General features: G+C 37.6%; 1 protein-coding gene across 5 annotated transcripts in view; it reads right to left on the bottom strand.

The window, feature by feature from the left end:
• The window catches only part of ELP4 (elongator acetyltransferase complex subunit 4), a 309,287-nt gene that overhangs the window by 3,801 nt on the left and 287,604 nt on the right, over window positions 1-17,882 (bottom strand). For 2 of the 5 annotated variants that reach the window (XM_077114290.1, XM_077114289.1), the window contains one exon: window positions 2,533-4,899. The exons of 1 other annotated variant lie outside the window; for it this stretch is intronic. In XM_077114290.1, coding sequence (XP_076970405.1) covers window positions 4,754-4,899 — 146 coding nt within the window. In that variant the 3' untranslated portion in view covers window positions 2,533-4,753. Of the gene's footprint in view, window positions 1-2,532; window positions 4,900-10,342; window positions 10,486-17,882 lie in introns of those variants that run through there. 2 more of the 5 variants (XM_077114284.1, XM_077114285.1) reach the window with 2 other exon arrangements.

Below are 17,882 nucleotides of genomic sequence, written 5' to 3'. Positions count from 1 at the left end.
TATTTGCAATGAAGCACAGATCTGATCATGTTTAAAGTGGCGGCACGCAGGGCAGGAGTGCTTGAGCCCAAGCGAAGGATGGGGAAAAAAAAAAAAAAGCCTTTGTTGGGCAAAAAAAAGGGCCGGTCTGACACTTTTATTTCTGTCTATGCTGTGCAATATATAAGTCAATATAGAAAAGTTTTTTTTTTGCAAACTTCAGTCAAAAGGTTGGCAGTTCTGGCAGACTGGATTAAATGCTTGCACATGCAGAAACCTCGGGACAAAAAACATACTCCACTGAATTGTACTCTGCTCTTCTTTTTAATCCTCAAAGATAAAATGATCAGAAATATAGAAATTAATTGGAGGGTTTAAAAACTAACTTTTATTATGCCTGGGTGGTTCAGTGGTAGAATGTTCCCCTGCCAGGTGGGAGACCTAGGTTCGATTCCCAGCTCATGTCCCCTTCCCCCAAACAAGCAAAACAACTTCTAGTTCAATTTCTGTTGTTTTTCTGGTTAAGGAATTGTGAAAAGATAAATGTGATTCATCTCTTCAAGCCTGCTATACATTAACTATTTTATTCCACCACACTTTGAGACACCTTTTTAAATTGGTTGCAGATTTTAATACATGTGCATGCAAATTTATTATGTTAGCCTGTACTGCACACTTGCATATTTCTGTAATTGTGTGCACACACATACATTGTTGGTACAGTTGCCCATGCAGATATTTCTACCTCCTGACATTTTGCAGCTTGCCTTCCCTGAGGGATGTGTACTCAGGGAACTGTCAGAGAATGGCCGTGTGAGTGTGTGCTGCAGCTGCTGGCTGGTTCTCTTCTTCCCTGCAAGAAGTGACAGTTTTCAACTGGCTATGCTTTGGGCCAGGGTCAGGCAGACTGTCCCGGCCCACGGCTCTGTTGCATAGAGGGTGGAGCTTGGAGAACGGGGTGTGGCACACTGGTGTAGGAGCTGGGGTAGGGGCAGAGGAGTGCTGTGGGAGTTGTGCACTTGGGCATGTACACGTGTCCTCTGCAGTCAGGGTTGCCAGGGCACAGCCTGGTTTAGTCTGAAGGTGCCGATGCTCAGCTGCAGAAGCCCTCTGGTCCAGCAATGTGGGAGCGGCTCCCTTGCCTTCTGCCCTTGCTCTTGAGAGATGAGCTGTCCTGAATTGAGCTCCAGGTGCTTCTCCAGGGACAGTGTGGTGGGCACTGTGTGATAGCAGTGCTTGGGACTTGGTCTTTGACTCATTGTTGAAATAATTTGTTTATTTATTTACTGATAAGTGTATTTATATATTTATCAATAAGAACTCTGCAGGGGTGTTTTGATGCCATCTTCCAGGATGCAACCGTCTATTTATGAATGTCCTCTGTAGAATAACAGGACTAACAGCCTGTAATTTTTCTCCAAATTTGAGTTACTTAGGGATACCAGGTGAACAGAATTAGAGCTGAATGTGTACTAAGCATTCAAATTAACCTCAGAAAAAATACTTTTGACTACAATGACTTTCTAGAACATTTTTGTTTCCTAATGCCGTGCCTTCTCTTAAGTGGTAAACAATGGACTCCTTGCCATGGCTCATATAATAATTTCTTCTTACTTTTATCATAATTAGTTTCCTAATACTCATTTATACAGTATTATTTTAAGATTCAGCTTTGTTCTGTGAATGTCATTTTAGGATGGGGTCTATATTCTGCTTATTTCCTTCCACTTTGGGTAGCAAGATTTAAACCAACAAAAAAGGTCTTTCTTCTCTGCCTAACAAGTTTGGCTTACCATGGCCAAACACCTATTCTTCCCTTTTCTGTTTCTCAGGAATAAACCTCATCTGTCTCTTTGCCTTGGTTCTGAGTGACTTAACTGCTTCGTTTTAAAGTTCAAAGTGTAAGTACTTAGGGTTAGCATTGCTTAAATTCGATGCTGTTGATGGTGACTATCCTTGGAAAGCAGTAACATGATGTCTTAGAAATGACATTAATAATGGGCTTAAACAAATGAATAGGATCCCCCCCCCCCACACTCCCCTTTTGTATGAATACGCGTGAGTCTGACTCTTTAAAATTGAAAGATAGACAGGGAATTGACTGCAGAATATAGCTTCCTTTTGAAGTTGTTTTAATTTGTCTAGTGTTAAAGATCCTGGGGAAGGAGATAAAGAAAAATGGGAGAGAGGAAGAGAAAAGTGGAAATTGTCTTGTGGCTACTAAAAGGAAATTCAGAGGGCTTTAGAACCCAAGCACCTGAGCAGTTTGCAGTAGTCAAAATATTTTACCTCATGTTAAAGAAAGGCAAATCTAGCATAAGAAATGCACACCATGTATATGGCTTTGAAGTTCATATTCTTCATATTCTAGAAACATTTAAAAGGTATGAGGATATTACAGATCCTATGTTTGACACTATTCTTAAGTATTTATATCTTTGAGTCAGGTTGATAAGGAATCTGTTGATAGTGTATATTACACAATGTATCCAGATGTTATGTATACCTACAGTAGCACTGTTGAAGACCAATATATTTATGCATTAAGTCATTAGCATAATGTATAATGGGCAATGTTTCTTGAAGAAAGGAATATACATTTTTAGGGTGGGTTTTATCTGAGGAAAATAAAGAATAAACAACCTCTCTAGTAGCTTATTTTCACAAAGCCTGCCTAGTGAGTCAGAAAAACAAAGCACTTGCATCTGGTTTTTGGAAAATCCAGGTACTCTTATTGTTCAAAATGCACTTTTACTGAGTTTGAAATTTTCTTTTATATTTAAAATAAGGGTTCAAATATACATTCAATTTTTATAGTATTTATCTATTTTCAAAGCATATATTAAGTAGTAATTGCCTGTTAATTTTATAGATCTGGTAGCCAGGGTAGTAAATCAATGACCTATTAAGTATTTTGACAAGCAATTTACATACTTGATGACCTCACATTTCCTTTTCAGAGTCAAATGCTATGTAATTGTTCTGTTGTGTGTTTGTATAAAATGAATCACAACATGGTAAGAAAAAGGTTAGAGTTATTAAAATAATAACCCGACTAAAATATTCATTTGAATTTATTCAAATTGCTCATAATGCTTTCAAAGGACATAATAAAGCTTTTGTGGTGTATCTGCACAGCATTATTTATCATCTATGGACTAAGTCGATTTTTTGAAGTTGCTTTAAATTTTAAAAACAGCTTTGCTTAATATAAAAGCTCTTTAATTTTAACTGACAGACCAATTTTGAAACTTTATTTTGAAAAGAAAATGGGGAAGAATTTGTCTTTAGAATTGAAAGAACTGAAAAAAATAAACCAGACATCCTAGAAAAATAGAGAAATCTAGTTTTTAGTACTAATAAAATAGCAGGTGACAAAATAGTTGTCTTTTTGATTTCGATCACAAAAAATAAACTGGTAGTGACAGGGTATGATGGAGAGATTTGACATCCTGGCAAATCACTGTCATTGATTCAATTATTCTAATTCTGAATAAAAGCTGTATACAGTATGTGTTTATGCTACAGTGGGTTTTTTTTTTAAGTGACTGACATTCATCATATTGGTTAGACAGTTTTAAAAACCTAGTCTTTGTTTTCTACAATGTTGTCAAAAACAAAGTATAATTTGTAGTATAATAAAGGCACACTGCTTAAAAATGCTAGTCATACTGCATCAAAGTATTCTAACATATTTGAAAATGTATTTTGGTAATTTGGTTTCTCCCAACTAATGGTAAACAGCTTTTTAAAAATCGAGTCTCAAATATGCAAGTTACTTTTTAAGTTTCACTTGTCAGAAGCTTTGAAAATGTGGAGCTATTATTCAATATACTAATGTTTTGTATGAAAACTAGTTCAATGTGCTATACACTCCAAAAGACATGTTAATGTAGATAGAAATTTACATAACCAACTAATGATCATAATTAACAAAGGGTTTACCTGATACAATGAAAATCTGAATTACTTTCGTTTCTCTACCTTGTCTCAGACCTATGTTCTAGAAAAATATCTCACCAAGCTTCAATACCTGTTTTTCTTCCAGTATCCTAGCATTAATGTAGCTGTCAGTTTGAATTTCAATCCTGAATTATGTCTGTTGACATAATTTCATAGTGCTGACTTCAATTGTTTAGGATTACTAAACAGAAGACCATCAAATTCCTTTTTCTATGCTTTCTATCACTCAAGTTCTTTAAGGCAGACTAATTATCTTTAATGGAGTCTTAATCCCCAAATATTATTTTGTTTTAATCAATTTACTAACAGGATGCATACGTGTAAATTCACTTTAGTCTTCATATACTACTAGTAAACAAATTTTTCATTTTTAAAAAACCTTAGCATTTTTGGTGGCAAGTGACTTTTTCAGAAAGAGAAAATATGTTTTTCATACAAAATTTTGAATTTCATAATATTTATATGCTATCTGCCATTAACATGCACTTTACTATGAAACTGAGTGCCTTAGAATGGGTACTCTCATGACAACTGTCAAGCGTCTTGAACTTTTGACATTTTATTTGCATTTACTTCAAAATAAAGTTATATATTTTATTCAACTATAGCACCAAACAAAAATTTAAAATGAAAGCATTTTTGCTGTACTTTTTCTGTATAAAAAAATTGGTTAGACAAACGAACAATGGTGGCCCCATTTTGCAATCTGACTGTGTTTTTCAAGGATTGGAAGGTCGAATCGTTAAGAAAAATATTTACATAAGCTATTAGCAATCATAATTAGAGTGTCATATAATTCTGCATGCAACGATTAAGGAGGAATCGCTAGAAGTCCAGGTGCTTCTTGCCTCCGGCCATGATGCCACAGCCTGGGCCCAGCAATTTGGCGGATTCTGCCAGATCCTGTTTGCTTGAGCGGCTCACTGTGTCTGACAAGTCTGGAGGCAAATGCAGTCGCTATGGCAAAAGATTTCAGGAGAGGGAGGGAAAAAGAGGGAAAAAAAAATAATTCAGTTTGCTTTCACCAGCATATTTCAGAATACAATATTATGCTCTGTTGATCAGCATTTAGCCTTGCATATAAAATCACTGCTAAAACAATTTTTCAGACTGAAAATCCCATCCTGTTTCTTCTAGATTTTACAAATAGCCAAACCTACATGCATTAGGATTTTTCTAACCTAAGTAGCAATGAAAACACCTAAGTGCGTGAACAGAAGCATAATGAAAAAAATGTCACGTGAATAATGGGAGGGTATTTTTTGACTTTGTTTTGCTTTTACCAGGGCTCCAAAATGCTATTTTTTTCTATCTACTGTAGATTTTCAGCAATGCGGATTCCCACAAATGCTCATTTCCCCTCATCTATTAAGCTGACCCGATGGTTCTGTTTCAAGGCGACAGTTTCTCTAGGAGTTTACAATTTTCATGGAAATTTTGCCATAATGAAAAACATCAAAGGGACAATATTTTTCATATGCTCAGATAAGTCGGCTATATCTGTTACAGGTCTTGGTAGTTTGTTTCTATGCATGATGTTGGATCATGTTTTCAAAAGTATAGTATAGCTTTGAAAGTCTCTCACCCCAATTGTTTTCTGTAGATACAGCCTGATAAAGAACAGTTACTGTAATTAGGGATAAATACCCACATTTCAAAAGGATCCCCATCACATACTTTTAAATATTAGTGCTCCTCACCCATATGATTTGTTTAATAAAATCTAGACTTAAAGAAACATACATTTCTGTTGGTTGAGGCACAAAATGGGTGTGGGAGGCTGAAGACAGAGCAGGATGGAGCCCTCTACTGATGACCAAACCTCCTGAAAGGTGAAATGACATGGAGAAAACCCATCTGAAACCCTTCATTTGGAAAATGCCCTTCGATGTGTGTGTGTGTGTGAGATGAAAAAGGGTAGAACCATTTTTTTTTTTGGTTAAAATATTGCGGTCCACAGGTATATGTTCCTGCTAGTTTCCTCCCTGATGAAAGGCTTGTTTATTGTCATGTAAACACAAGCTGTGTGCAAAAGATCAAAATATTTAAAACACATTTAAAATAATTTATGAAAATATTCTTTCTTGATTTATGACTTGCCTACACCTATTTTTAAATACAAACATATCTAAGATGGAACATACTGTTTTATAGATATATGATCGACAAAGATGTCAGAAAGGCCAAGATCAAGAAAAACAGTAATATTCATGCAGTAACAAATTCACCCAGCAATATTCATTTGTATCCTTAGCACCCAGCCTGCCACATTATAAATAATTGTCTATTTCTTGAGTGATTAAAAAAAGCTCAAATGAAGACATGTTTGTTCCTTTGTCTTAAAACATTTTTTTCATTTATTTACATCATTTGTTCCAGAAAAGATTTCAGGCAGAAATGAAAGCAATGAAAGGCTCAGGAATCCTCAAAGACAGGCATAACTCTAAAGTTTGAGGTTACAAATGCTTTGGTAGGATTAACTCTGTAAACGTCCATGTGAGGAGGCAGGAGGGAATCTGAGTTTTAATGTTTCTTTAAGACATCTTATAGTGCTGGCTAATGAGCAGAGGAAGAATGACTATGATACGTACATGATCTGAAGACTGTACGAAATGTAAAGAAAATTCGCCACACAAAAAAACATGTGGATGTGTCTACTTTTGGCTGGAACCTCACAAAGATGATGTCAGATGGTGATTAGGCTATTCAGGAAATCAACTGGAGTCAACAAATATTTAGAATCTACTCAAAGCAAGGCATTTTGAAAGGAAACATGAACAGAGCTTCTTCCACACGCCTTGTTTCCTTACAATCCAGTAACATGAATGAGATAAGCACACCGGCAGCCCTCACATCGGGCGTTTCAAGTTATACATCCAAGAAACGCTGAGACAAAGCAGAAATCATGGTGGGGGAAGGGAGCAGGAAAAAATCTCATGGAGATGGGGATCTGAGCTGGTCTTAAGTAATAACTGGATCCTGACATGTAGAGATTGTGATTTGCTTAACAGTAGAACCAATTTATCTTTAAACAGGATACAATCAGCTGTCTGGTAAACTGAATGAAGAAACTAGTGTAGTTTATTCAGAATTAGCACAAAACAATGATATCAGGAGCTTTCCTACTTGCTTGTGACTGGCTAAAAATTTCTCTTCCTCAGTTTTTCAAGGCAACGAGTGTGAGCCAGTTGACTGAAAGCCCTTCACAGCAAAAGTAGCTAAATGTGACATTGTGATGTGTTTGGGAGGTTGAATGGCTTTGAAGGAAAGTGAACATCACTTGTGCACAACTTTCAAGCACAAAATTTTGAGTGATAGGATGAAATGCTTCTAACCAAATATTACATTGTAAAAGCTAGTTGTATACTTGCGTCCTTTGTGTAAGCCCAAGGGTGGCTCTGGAAAGATGTGAATCTTTGTGTGATATTGCCTGCTTGTGTTGATTATTACTTGAACAAGCTTACTGTGAAGTCTAAATTCTCAAGCAGTTGGGTTTTGTTTCCTTCTTTTCTGTGCCTCCCCCTGTGTGCCATGTCAGCGCGATGTGAAGCAGTGAGGAAGAAGGAGAGATCAGGTTCCAGGCTTGCCAGGTGTTTCAGGGACTTTTCCTTTGAGGCTCCCAAAGCATTTACACATTTGACATGTAAATGTTCAGATGCTGCTGTACCCCAGCTCTGTCTTCTGAAAAAATATGTTGTGGGATACTCTGCATGGTATGGTGACCTCCTTTACACTAAAATGGCAAGGCTGTAGTTTTATAAACTTTTAGACCTTGTGGTTTTTCAGGGTGATTATTTAAATAAAAATCATACTATAAAAAAATACGATTTTCGACCTTGCAAACAAAATCAGGTATAAGCCTTTTTCATTGTACACTTGGGGGTTCTAAGGCCAAGGTCGAAAGCAAAAAAAATGCCAACTATATATTGAGCTGACATTTTCTTCCCACTTGATATTCTTTTCCCAGATTCTGGCAGAAAGGAACCATGTTACTGATGTAGGAGATGGATATTTGGCTGGGTGCCTGCCTATTTTTTTCTATTAATGCCTTATCTAAAATGATGATTTCCATGTAGGTGAAGGGATCTGGGAAAGGTGGGACAATTCCAAAGGGTTCTGCCTAGGCCTGGGTATTTTGCAGCAATCTGGATTAATGGGCCCCTTTTGCCCAACCCTGCAATTTGGGAAACAGGCCTGCAAAATACTCTGGCCGACTGGGGGCCTCCTGCCAAAAGGCACCCTTAGGCCCAGAGGAAGGCCAGGGGCATAACAAAGAAGCGACAACAGAAGTGATTGCTCTGGTGCGCTGCAGTCTACCCAGCAGAGCCAGACTTTGGGATTCTTTACCCTCTGCCTCAACTCTTAGTTTCTGCTGGAATTAGCAATGGATTTAAGAGGGCTGTGGCCACTGTCTATACTTTGTTCCTTCTTCAGTCAGCAATTAAACTGATCCCACAGATCCATAGAGCTCAATTTCCTGGCTCAATAGTTCCCTTCCTAATTCTTTTTTTCCCAGCCTGCCACTCACAGTTCCCAGATAAAAGAGGCAAGATAATGAATCTAGATTACACCTGGATTTGGGACAAATTGCAGGTAAATACCCATTAAAATATGTTTAATCAATTTATATTTTTCCTATTTTGCCAAGTCCAAGCCACAAGGCACTATTTATCTTCTGAAAACAATTGATGTAAAACATGAAACTCTTAGCAGATGAATAAGGATTTGTTGTAAGCCTTTAAAAATTTCTGACATTTCCTGAAAAGTCACAATATTTGTTGTTTAGAATGACACAAATAAGTGTTAATATTTCAAAATACTTTGAACAGAGTATTTCCCTTTTTCCTTTAAAACTTAGCCAATTTAAATGAACACTTGCAAAACACACAGGTGCTGTATGGTCTCTCATCAGAGGCAGCCAGGACTTGGTGGAACTCTCTGCCTCTAGCGCTGGAGCTGGAGGCGGAAGGAGTGTGACGCCTGACTCTGTGACTCATTCTCAGTGTGACCTGGGAAAAGTCAACTCTTCTCTCTAAGACTCAGTGTCCTCACCTATCACAGGGAGAAAATCCTTCTCTCATAAGACTATTCTGAGGAGCAAATGAAATGTATTAGTGTTTTGGGAACTATCATGCACTACACTAATTTCTTTGTGCCTCTTTGTGCTTCAAGAAGGAATCTGAGGTGTCCCATAAAAACATCTACGGTAGGACAATGAAAAAAAAATGAGTTTATTAGGGCAAAGAAATGACTCTACAAATATAATGAATTACACATATAATTATAAGCAACAGCAACAGAATATTGGTCTTAGCCTTCAGTCAGTTAGCCTGCATCTGAGTATTTACTACACATTGTCCTCTACTGAGGCTCTGTAAAGAAATATAAAGGAAACAACATTTACAGTTTCTGCTTTTGGGAAGATTTTAAAAATAGAAGGAATTTCCCTCATATTTAGTATGACAAAGTGAAAATGGGGCATATCAGATGCCTGGCTTCTAGGCTTGGCTGTATTAAGAAGGCAACTTGGGATTCATCTTATTTAAAACATCTATCTTTCACAAGTCTTCAATGTGGACAAAATAACTAATAAAGGAAATGTCAGAAACTCCTCTACTTGAGTTTTAAAAAGCAGTAAGTTCATTTTTTTCTCCTTCCATTGAGAAGAAACAAATGTCAGGCCATTCTATTAGTTCCAGATTCTATCAGGTGTTTCCCTCACCTGGAGAATGATTTGCTGATTTCTGTAGCCATATTGTGTTAGGAGGCACTGCTCTAAATGGTAGGGAATGTGTTAGAGTATAGGCTAAGGAGCTACCCCTCTAAAATGTGGCTCGAAAAGGGTAGAACCTTACTTTTCTCCCATTTTACAGTCCAGAAGTAGGCAATTGTGAGCTGGAAGGACTAGTCTGCACACTCCTCAATGAGGAGCTTCCACTTCCGGGACTAAAGCTGATGATCTCACTATCACTCAGTTGGCAGGAAAAAAAGGGGACAAGAAAGAGAGGCAAGACCGGAAGTTGAACACATAACTTCCAGTCACATCCAGAACTTAGACATGCCCATATTTGGAGGCAACAGAGGCTGGACATGTTAAATGTGTAAAAAAATGTTAAGAAATCTATTATTATGGAAGAAGGAGCCAAAGAATATTGGGAAACAATTAGCATTCTGCCACAGGGAGTGCGAGAAGGGCCTAGGTGAAATGGTTGCCATTCAGAGGCACTCACTTCGCATGTGAGCTGCAGCTGACTGCTTGGGGCTCCATTCTCCATCTCAGTTTCTGACCAAGGAAATGCATACCTGATGCCCACCCCAGACAGGGGTGAGGTAAGGGCTGGGGATGGGAAAGGGGAGGCTAAAGTAAAGAGCCTCACTTGGTCTGTGCAGAAAAGGAAGTATAGTTCTGTTCTTTTTGTGGATTTCCTTCCATGGCCAGAGGGAGGAGGCCGGAGAGAAGGTCACAGAAGAAGCAGGTTTGATATATTCATTATCACAGTACTGCTATTATTTCTTCACAAGATTGCAGAGTGTTGTCTCAACCTGTAGAAAACCATAGTTATGTGCTATTCTGTAATTATTACATTATTCTGAAATATTACATTGTAATCATACATTTGGTTAAAATGCTGCAATATGGAAGATGCATCTAATTTTGGTGAACTTACATTATTCTCATATTGAATAGGACAGTGGGAACAATGCCAGAAATAAATTTCTGCATTATTTGGATTGCTAAGTATACATTTGGTAGTGGTCAAATATTTCTGGAAAAAAAATGTGCCAAACATGGCCAAATTTTAGTTTTAGTTTTTTTGTCCTTAAGGTCCAATTCATTTGCAAGGCTTAAGATGAAAATTGTCTTACTGAATGCCATAATCATACTGTATCCTTTGAATTGAAAAAAAAATTCATTTGATTCTTCCTGATGATTTGAAAATTAGACAAGATTTCAGAGCTGGAACACAGCACATTGGCTGCCCACTAAAAAATGCTCAGGTGTGCAATTATTCTGACCATCAATTATAACTGATAATATTGTCTTGCCTCCAAATGTACTTCTCTGAAAGTAGATTGTGGGGAACTCACTTGTATAAACAATAAAATGTGTTTTATGAAAAGGTGTGTGTCTCTGGCAGAGATGGCTGGTTTACTACCAATATTTATTCTCCTCCCACACAGCTAGTAATAGAAGCCTAGAATATCAGGGGCAGGACATATCCTCCCAGAACAAGAGCCACATTTCCCAGTTTCCCTTGCCAGTAGATGAGGCCAAGTGCCTAAGTTCTAGTCACATCATCTGGAGAACTAGGATTACCTTCAGAGTCAGAGCCTTAAAGATGCAAGTGCCATCCACTTCCCTTTCCCTTAGTACCACTTATAGACCTCTGCAAGAGGAACCCCTTCTCTGGGCCCTGATCTGCCCCTGCTTTGGCCATGCCCCTTCCCATGGGGTAAAGAATCCCAGGGCTAAGGGGATGTGCTCCTCTAGAGCCTGTGCTTTCCTTTCTAGAACATACTCTGGGTACTCCAGACCTCAAAATTCCCTACCCAAAAGGCCATAAAGACTGCACAAGTCTCTTCCCCAGGTCCATCCCCGAAGGGTGGAGGTGCTGTCTGTGTGTGTACACTGGGGCCCAAGGAGCAGTCCAGGGATGCTGCTTGTGGAGGGAGTGGAGAATGTTTGGACGTGCAGGCTGGGTGGCCACAAGCAAACGTATGAGGTCCCCCATGTGACCTATGTGTAGGAAGGAGGCAGGGGTGGGAAGAGGAAAGAGGTGGGAGGTAGGCCAATTCTCCCTATGTCTCCATGTTCTGGAGAGAAACCCTGACCCTAAATTTAAATTTGGCTTTCCAGGAAGGTGTATATGTGAAAGAAGGAAGATAAAGTATATTTAACAGTTTATTGGCTTGATAATCTTTATACAAATATATATAAATATGTGGTCCTTTATTATTCTTGTTTTAGACTCCACAGATATTAGGGACAAGCCTAACTTCCCTATTCCCACTTGGTGAAATGTGGATATGAAAGTGAGAGGTGAAACAGTCACTCTGTACCATAAGATGGAAGGCATGGGCTGAGGAGGGCATAGCAAAATGACAGAATGACAGAATAGGGTCACCTGATCCATTGGCCACCAAAAATGCCCTGGGTCACCTGTGAGAGAGACATCTCTTTATGTGAGAGAGACAAAAACTTCTATATTAATGTGTTGGTTGATTCTTGCCACTTGCAGCAAAGTCATTTATAAAAGAGAGAGGAACTCTAGAGTTTGCAGCTCAGATAAAGGTGCTGCTCTACCTGCAGGCCCCAATCTAAACTGATTGAAGGCTTGGTAATTTGGGGTATCATGGAGGGAAAAAACACACTGAAGCAGGCAACCTTTGCATAAGATGTCTGTACCCCCAAGCCTTTGTTAAATCCTTCTGTTCAGAGTCTGGCCAGAAAATGAGAGCTAGCTCAGACACAAAGATCAAGATTAAGGATGTTGCCTTCCTACCCAACTCTATTATTTTAGATGTCTTCAAGGTAGATACTAATAAGATGAAACAGAGGGGTTAGGGTAGAAATAAAGAGGCCTGAAAATAATTCCACAGGTTCACACAGGAGATGTGAAATGGGCTAAAGAACTTCTGCTGTTAAGGCAGAGAATTTTCGTAGTTTCTGTCCAGTTGGATTTGATCATTACCTTGGACCAGCAACCGCAGTCGTTTGCTCACTCACCCCCGGGGACAGAGTGTGTTCTGTGTGTGGGAAATCAGCTGTACATGGGCATTTGGGTTCCAAAGAATTATAGAGCATATTATACTCTATAATATAGAGCATATTATACTCTATAATTTGATCATTACCTTGGACCAGCAACTACAGTCATTAGTTTTTTCCGGAGAGTACATTTGAGCTAACATCTAAATTGAGAAGAGAACAGCTCTATGAAAACCTGGAAAAGAAGTTCCAGGCAAAGGGAATACAATGCAAAAGCCCTGAGGTGGGAATAAGCTTGGCATGTTTGAAGGCCAGAAGAAAAGTCAGCATGTCTGGAGAAGTCAAGGAGCAGGGGAGTGGCTAGAAAATGTGGAAGAGTAGGCAGGTGTCGGATCATGTGGGATTTATAAGCTGTGGTGAGCAACTTGATTTAATTCTTAGGGCCAAGGGCAGCAAGGGAGTAGTCTATGAATACCAGGACTATCTCATCCACATTTTTATAAAAACATGCATAGACATTTTAAATAATGGAAAACTACAGTTGTTACAAAAGGTATATTCTATTAAACACAGAATATTCCAAAAGGTGGTGTAGATTGGGTGTTCTGCTTTCTTTTGATTGAGTAAAAACATTCTCTCTGCTAAGGACCCTCTTGTGGGGAGTGGTGGTTCTCAATCTCGTGCCTGTCCAACATGAGGATTCCAAGTGGAGGGGTTGGGCCCTGTATGAAATGTCAGTGGAGGAGAAACTCTGGCAGTACTGTTTGTGGGGATGGTTGGTTGAGTATAATCCTCTTAAATGTGAGTCAGAGTCTTTGGGCAACATAGTAACAAGAACTACACATTGTTTCAGTCTTAATGTTCTTGAACTTTCAGACTTTTAAAGATGTGGGAGAGTTATGTTTATTCTCCTCATTTATTTCATAAATTGAGAAAGAACAAGCTAGAAGATTATTCCTGGAGAGCTTTGTTTAAAATGGCTTTATTTCAAAATAAAGACAATGTCTTTTTCTTTTCATTTGGTTTCTCCTTTGTTCTTCTGCACATTTTATTCTCATTAATGTTTCAGTATGAACAGGGCTGAAGAAAAATTCATTTAGGTAACAGTTGGACTTAAATTGTCACCTAAAACTTTGAGAGCAAAAACAAAGTTAAAGATGCTCTCTCCCTTGCCCCCATTAGCCTCTTCTCTGGGCTAAAGGAGTGTAGGATGGATAAGTCTCACATGGCCAGCACCTTCCCTGTGAGCCTCACGACTGTGTCATATCTCCTATCTCCCCAACTACCTCCTTTCCATTTATACTTCCTTAATTTGTAGCAGGGCCTCTCGCTCTAGCAATTGGTCTTCAACTTTTGCTTAACCCAAGACTTGTATGGCTCCGGAACACACAATACAGGCAGCGGCATATAAGCTCCAGAGTGTGCAGAATGTGAATTAATCCTCAGTAGGGCCTTAGCTGAGACATGCTTGAGATTTAGGGCCTGCTGCTGCTGATGCCAAGAAATGGAAGCAGACGGGAGATTTCTGTGGACAGACTTTTTTTTGGGGGGGTTAGGGGTAGGGTAGGAGTCTCCCAGGAAGATCCTATTCTACCTGAGTTAAGTGTGACAATATTTTAGGAACAATAGTTTGGGTATTATCCCTCAAGTGACTTAAGAATGTTAAGATATTAATATTCAGGAACACACTGTGTTTTTAGATCCAAATGTTGAACTTGAAAGAAAAACACTTTTTTTTAGAAATAAATTCAAACTACTAATTATATGACAATTCCCTTTTACCCCCTTTCATTTTCCTTCTAAAGTATGACACTAGTTCAGAGAGTGGAAAAAAGGTAACAATCTTTGCTTTTGTCCACTAGAATTCAAACTAATGTTCACTCCTTACTAGAAGGTGAAACTGCCTACTCAGTAAACTGTTGGCCAATAAATGTGTGTGTGTAAACTTAAAGCTGATCCCCAAACCTTAGAGATTTCTAGAACTACAGCAGATCTACTATTTAATTTAGGGACTGGCAGAGGTTTGATTGATACATAGCTTATGAAATAGATGAATTCTATGATGTGAAAAGGCAAGAATCAGAGAATTCTGAAAACAGAGAATTTACTAGATTGCTTAGAGTTATCAGTGTTAATGTCAATCTACTAAATAATTTTCAAGCTTGGCAGCTTTTGATGAGCACTCTTCTTGGAAATGTGGCAATCACATATTTTCATATCTAAGTATAGCATGTATATGAACATATATCTACTTCCTTTTGGCTGTATGTGAACGAGCCCTGAGAATATAATGGCCAATGTGTTTCCTTGCACAATTCCCTACAGTGTGTGCAGAACATTACTCTACAAGGCCCCGAGATGGGGTATGAAGTGCTCAGTGGAAATGCCAACATAAAACATACTGACAGCATTAAATCTCTCAACTACTCTCTAGTTGAGACCCCCACGTTTAAGGATCTGTTAGTTGCTGGGTATGAAAAAAGAATTTTTAATGGGGCCAAATGTAGGTGTTTACAAGGGGGAATTGTTGTTTTTTATTAGGAGCTGCCTTATGTTCAATAGTTGTATTTACTTTGTCAAGCTAGCCAGAATTAGAAAATCCCCATTGCTAGGCAGCCTAGGGCATCTGTGAAGTATTTCTGGGCATTCAGAACTGAAGCATGTGCTGCCCAAAGGCAGGTTTCATTACAGTGTGTTATTTAGCCCTCGTTCATCCCTCCCTACCCCCACACCCCCAGATAGGAGTGCTTCTATAACAGGAAATCGTGGTTACTTTATGCTGAAACATATTTACATGACTGAAACACGACAATTAACACATTTGTAAAGCTTGAGGGATAGGCACACTTTAATGGTTTTTTGAAGCAGGCTGATTTCCTGGAGCTCTTAATCTTATTTTATTTTGTTCTGCATGCATGAACAAGTTCTTCTTTACTATAGGTATTTGACAAAGTCTACCTGGTATGAATGTGAATGAAAAGAAAATGACACAAAAATTATTTTGTCTTTTATCTTTCCCAAACCATTCCTAACTTCTTTCACCAGTTCAATGTATATTGAGGGCCATGATATTATTTTTGACATGTTATGTTAGCTTTTGTACAAAGGTGTTTAGGTAGTATGTTTTTGGTTTTACAAAATGAAATGTGGCTTTTTTCATAGTGATTGCATAAAAACCCTTCGTAAAGAATTAGAAGTATCAATTACAGTAATTCTTTACTCCTCATGCACAGATTAAAGGCACGTTCTCTTAGGTGGTATACATTTCACTTGTTCCAAACTTAAGTTAAGAAGAAGATGGTATTAAGTAGCATTATCTGACAAGTGAAATTGTGTGTGTGCCTGTTTGTATGTAGACACACACACGTTTATCTTTTTTTAAAAATTTACATTTGTTTCTTAATGCTTAGCCTTTAACAATGTTGTCATTAATATTTTAATATATTCAGTCCGTAGATTAATTGCCAGACTCTTGTAAAATTCAGAAAAAATATCTTTAATATCAGAGCCCTTTAAAATGAAATGAAAACTTCCATTTTCCTTTTGATTTCTTAAAGCATACTATCACTTCAGCCTCCAACTCCAACTCTCATGTAAAAGTCTATGGCAAATTTACAAATTTCACTGGTTTCAAATAGTCAGCCGGTACATCTATTTCCTCCGTCCACAGACCTCCCTCTTCACCGATTTCAAAGGCAGCTTGATGATGAACAGACTGGGGAGAGAGAGAGCCCTCTCTCTACATGCCTTAGGGCAGTGATGGGGCGGCAAAGGACTGAGCTCCCTAGCTGAGGGATACAGATTAGAGACGAGGACATAATTCTAAAGAGTACCTCTTTGCTGAAGTTACTTCGCAGATAAGACTAATCAATTCAGTCTTAGGTAGAAAACCTCTCCATGAATAATGGGGAATAAAGTTAAAGGAAATGAAGCAAATAAAGCAGGAAAAAAAATTGATGATCAGAAAAGAGAAACATATTTGTGAGTATATAGATAAATGACTATGCCTACTTTTAGGGTACTTCTGTTTTTTTGTTTGACTTAATCAAAATGCATGTTTCTATGGAAATGTTAACGAGAGAGAAGTTTAATTTCCATATGGATAATTTAGAAGTAGTTTTTTTATAGAGATTATTTTCTGTTCTTTAGTCATTTGATTTATAGATGGAGGGTTTTACCCCCCACCATTTAATTTCACCACTGAGATAAATCTTTTTTATAAGGAGGCCTGAAAGATCCTCAAAACGCAGAAGAACCAACAACTTGATATACTAAATTGGCTAAATCCTGCTTCAGGTTTTCATTGTAACAAGAAAGGCCACTCTGGTTCAAGTAGAAACCTAAAGTTTGCTGTCATTTCATCCAGGGTCTATAGATATGATATGGGAACGTTGCTTTTGGTATTGTGAAATTACACTCCAATATGAAAAAATGGAGGGTAGTGATTTTGTAATTGTTATGTAGGGTTAATTTTCCAAAGAATTAAAGCTCTAAAGTGAAATAAAAATACATATTTGTGAATTTTTATTAGATTCCCTTAATATTATACATACACATAAAATTTTCTCTAGGCATTCAAAGCAAAGGAAGGCATGGTTTGTGGAAAAAGACCATCAAATGGTCTCTAAAGTTCAGTATTGACAAGTTTCACAATTTGACATGTGATGATGAAAAAATGGGGCTTTTCCTTTAAAAGTATATCAAGTAATGGTATTTCTCTTCTGTCTTTCATTATGATATCTTATGTCATATATTAGTTACTCTAAAATCAGTTAAAGTAAATATGTCAAATAATTACCCAGTTAAATCATAGAGTAAATTACAAACATATTACAGTTTTTTTTCCTAAATGAAGAATTATAACAAGCATCTTCAATTTATCATTATATACTTATTTTTAGGTAACACTAATATTCATAGGTGTTTACATACTAAATCTGTTAGGTGGCTTGTATATTCAAAGACTCTATCTTAAATATTTTAGAACTTTTTTTGAATAGGAACAAGAATTTGTAACTGTATATAAATATTTCACAGAAAAGGATCATTGATTGTTTTAAAGTCATGATGTTAAAAGTTATCTGCAAAGCTGTGAAAAAAAATAAAAGTGGGAACATATCCCTTACTTCTAATCTAATGAAAAGAATTTACAATTTATGCCAATTACAGGAGTTCAGTAATACCCACACTTTATTCCAACCTACATAAGTATTTCTTATAATAGTGAAGG

Source organism: Tamandua tetradactyla, chromosome 8 (genome assembly GCF_023851605.1).
Source record: "Tamandua tetradactyla isolate mTamTet1 chromosome 8, mTamTet1.pri, whole genome shotgun sequence".
Taxonomy (NCBI): Eukaryota; Metazoa; Chordata; class Mammalia; order Pilosa; family Myrmecophagidae; genus Tamandua; species Tamandua tetradactyla.
This window is presented reverse-complemented; position numbering and strand designations above follow the sequence as displayed.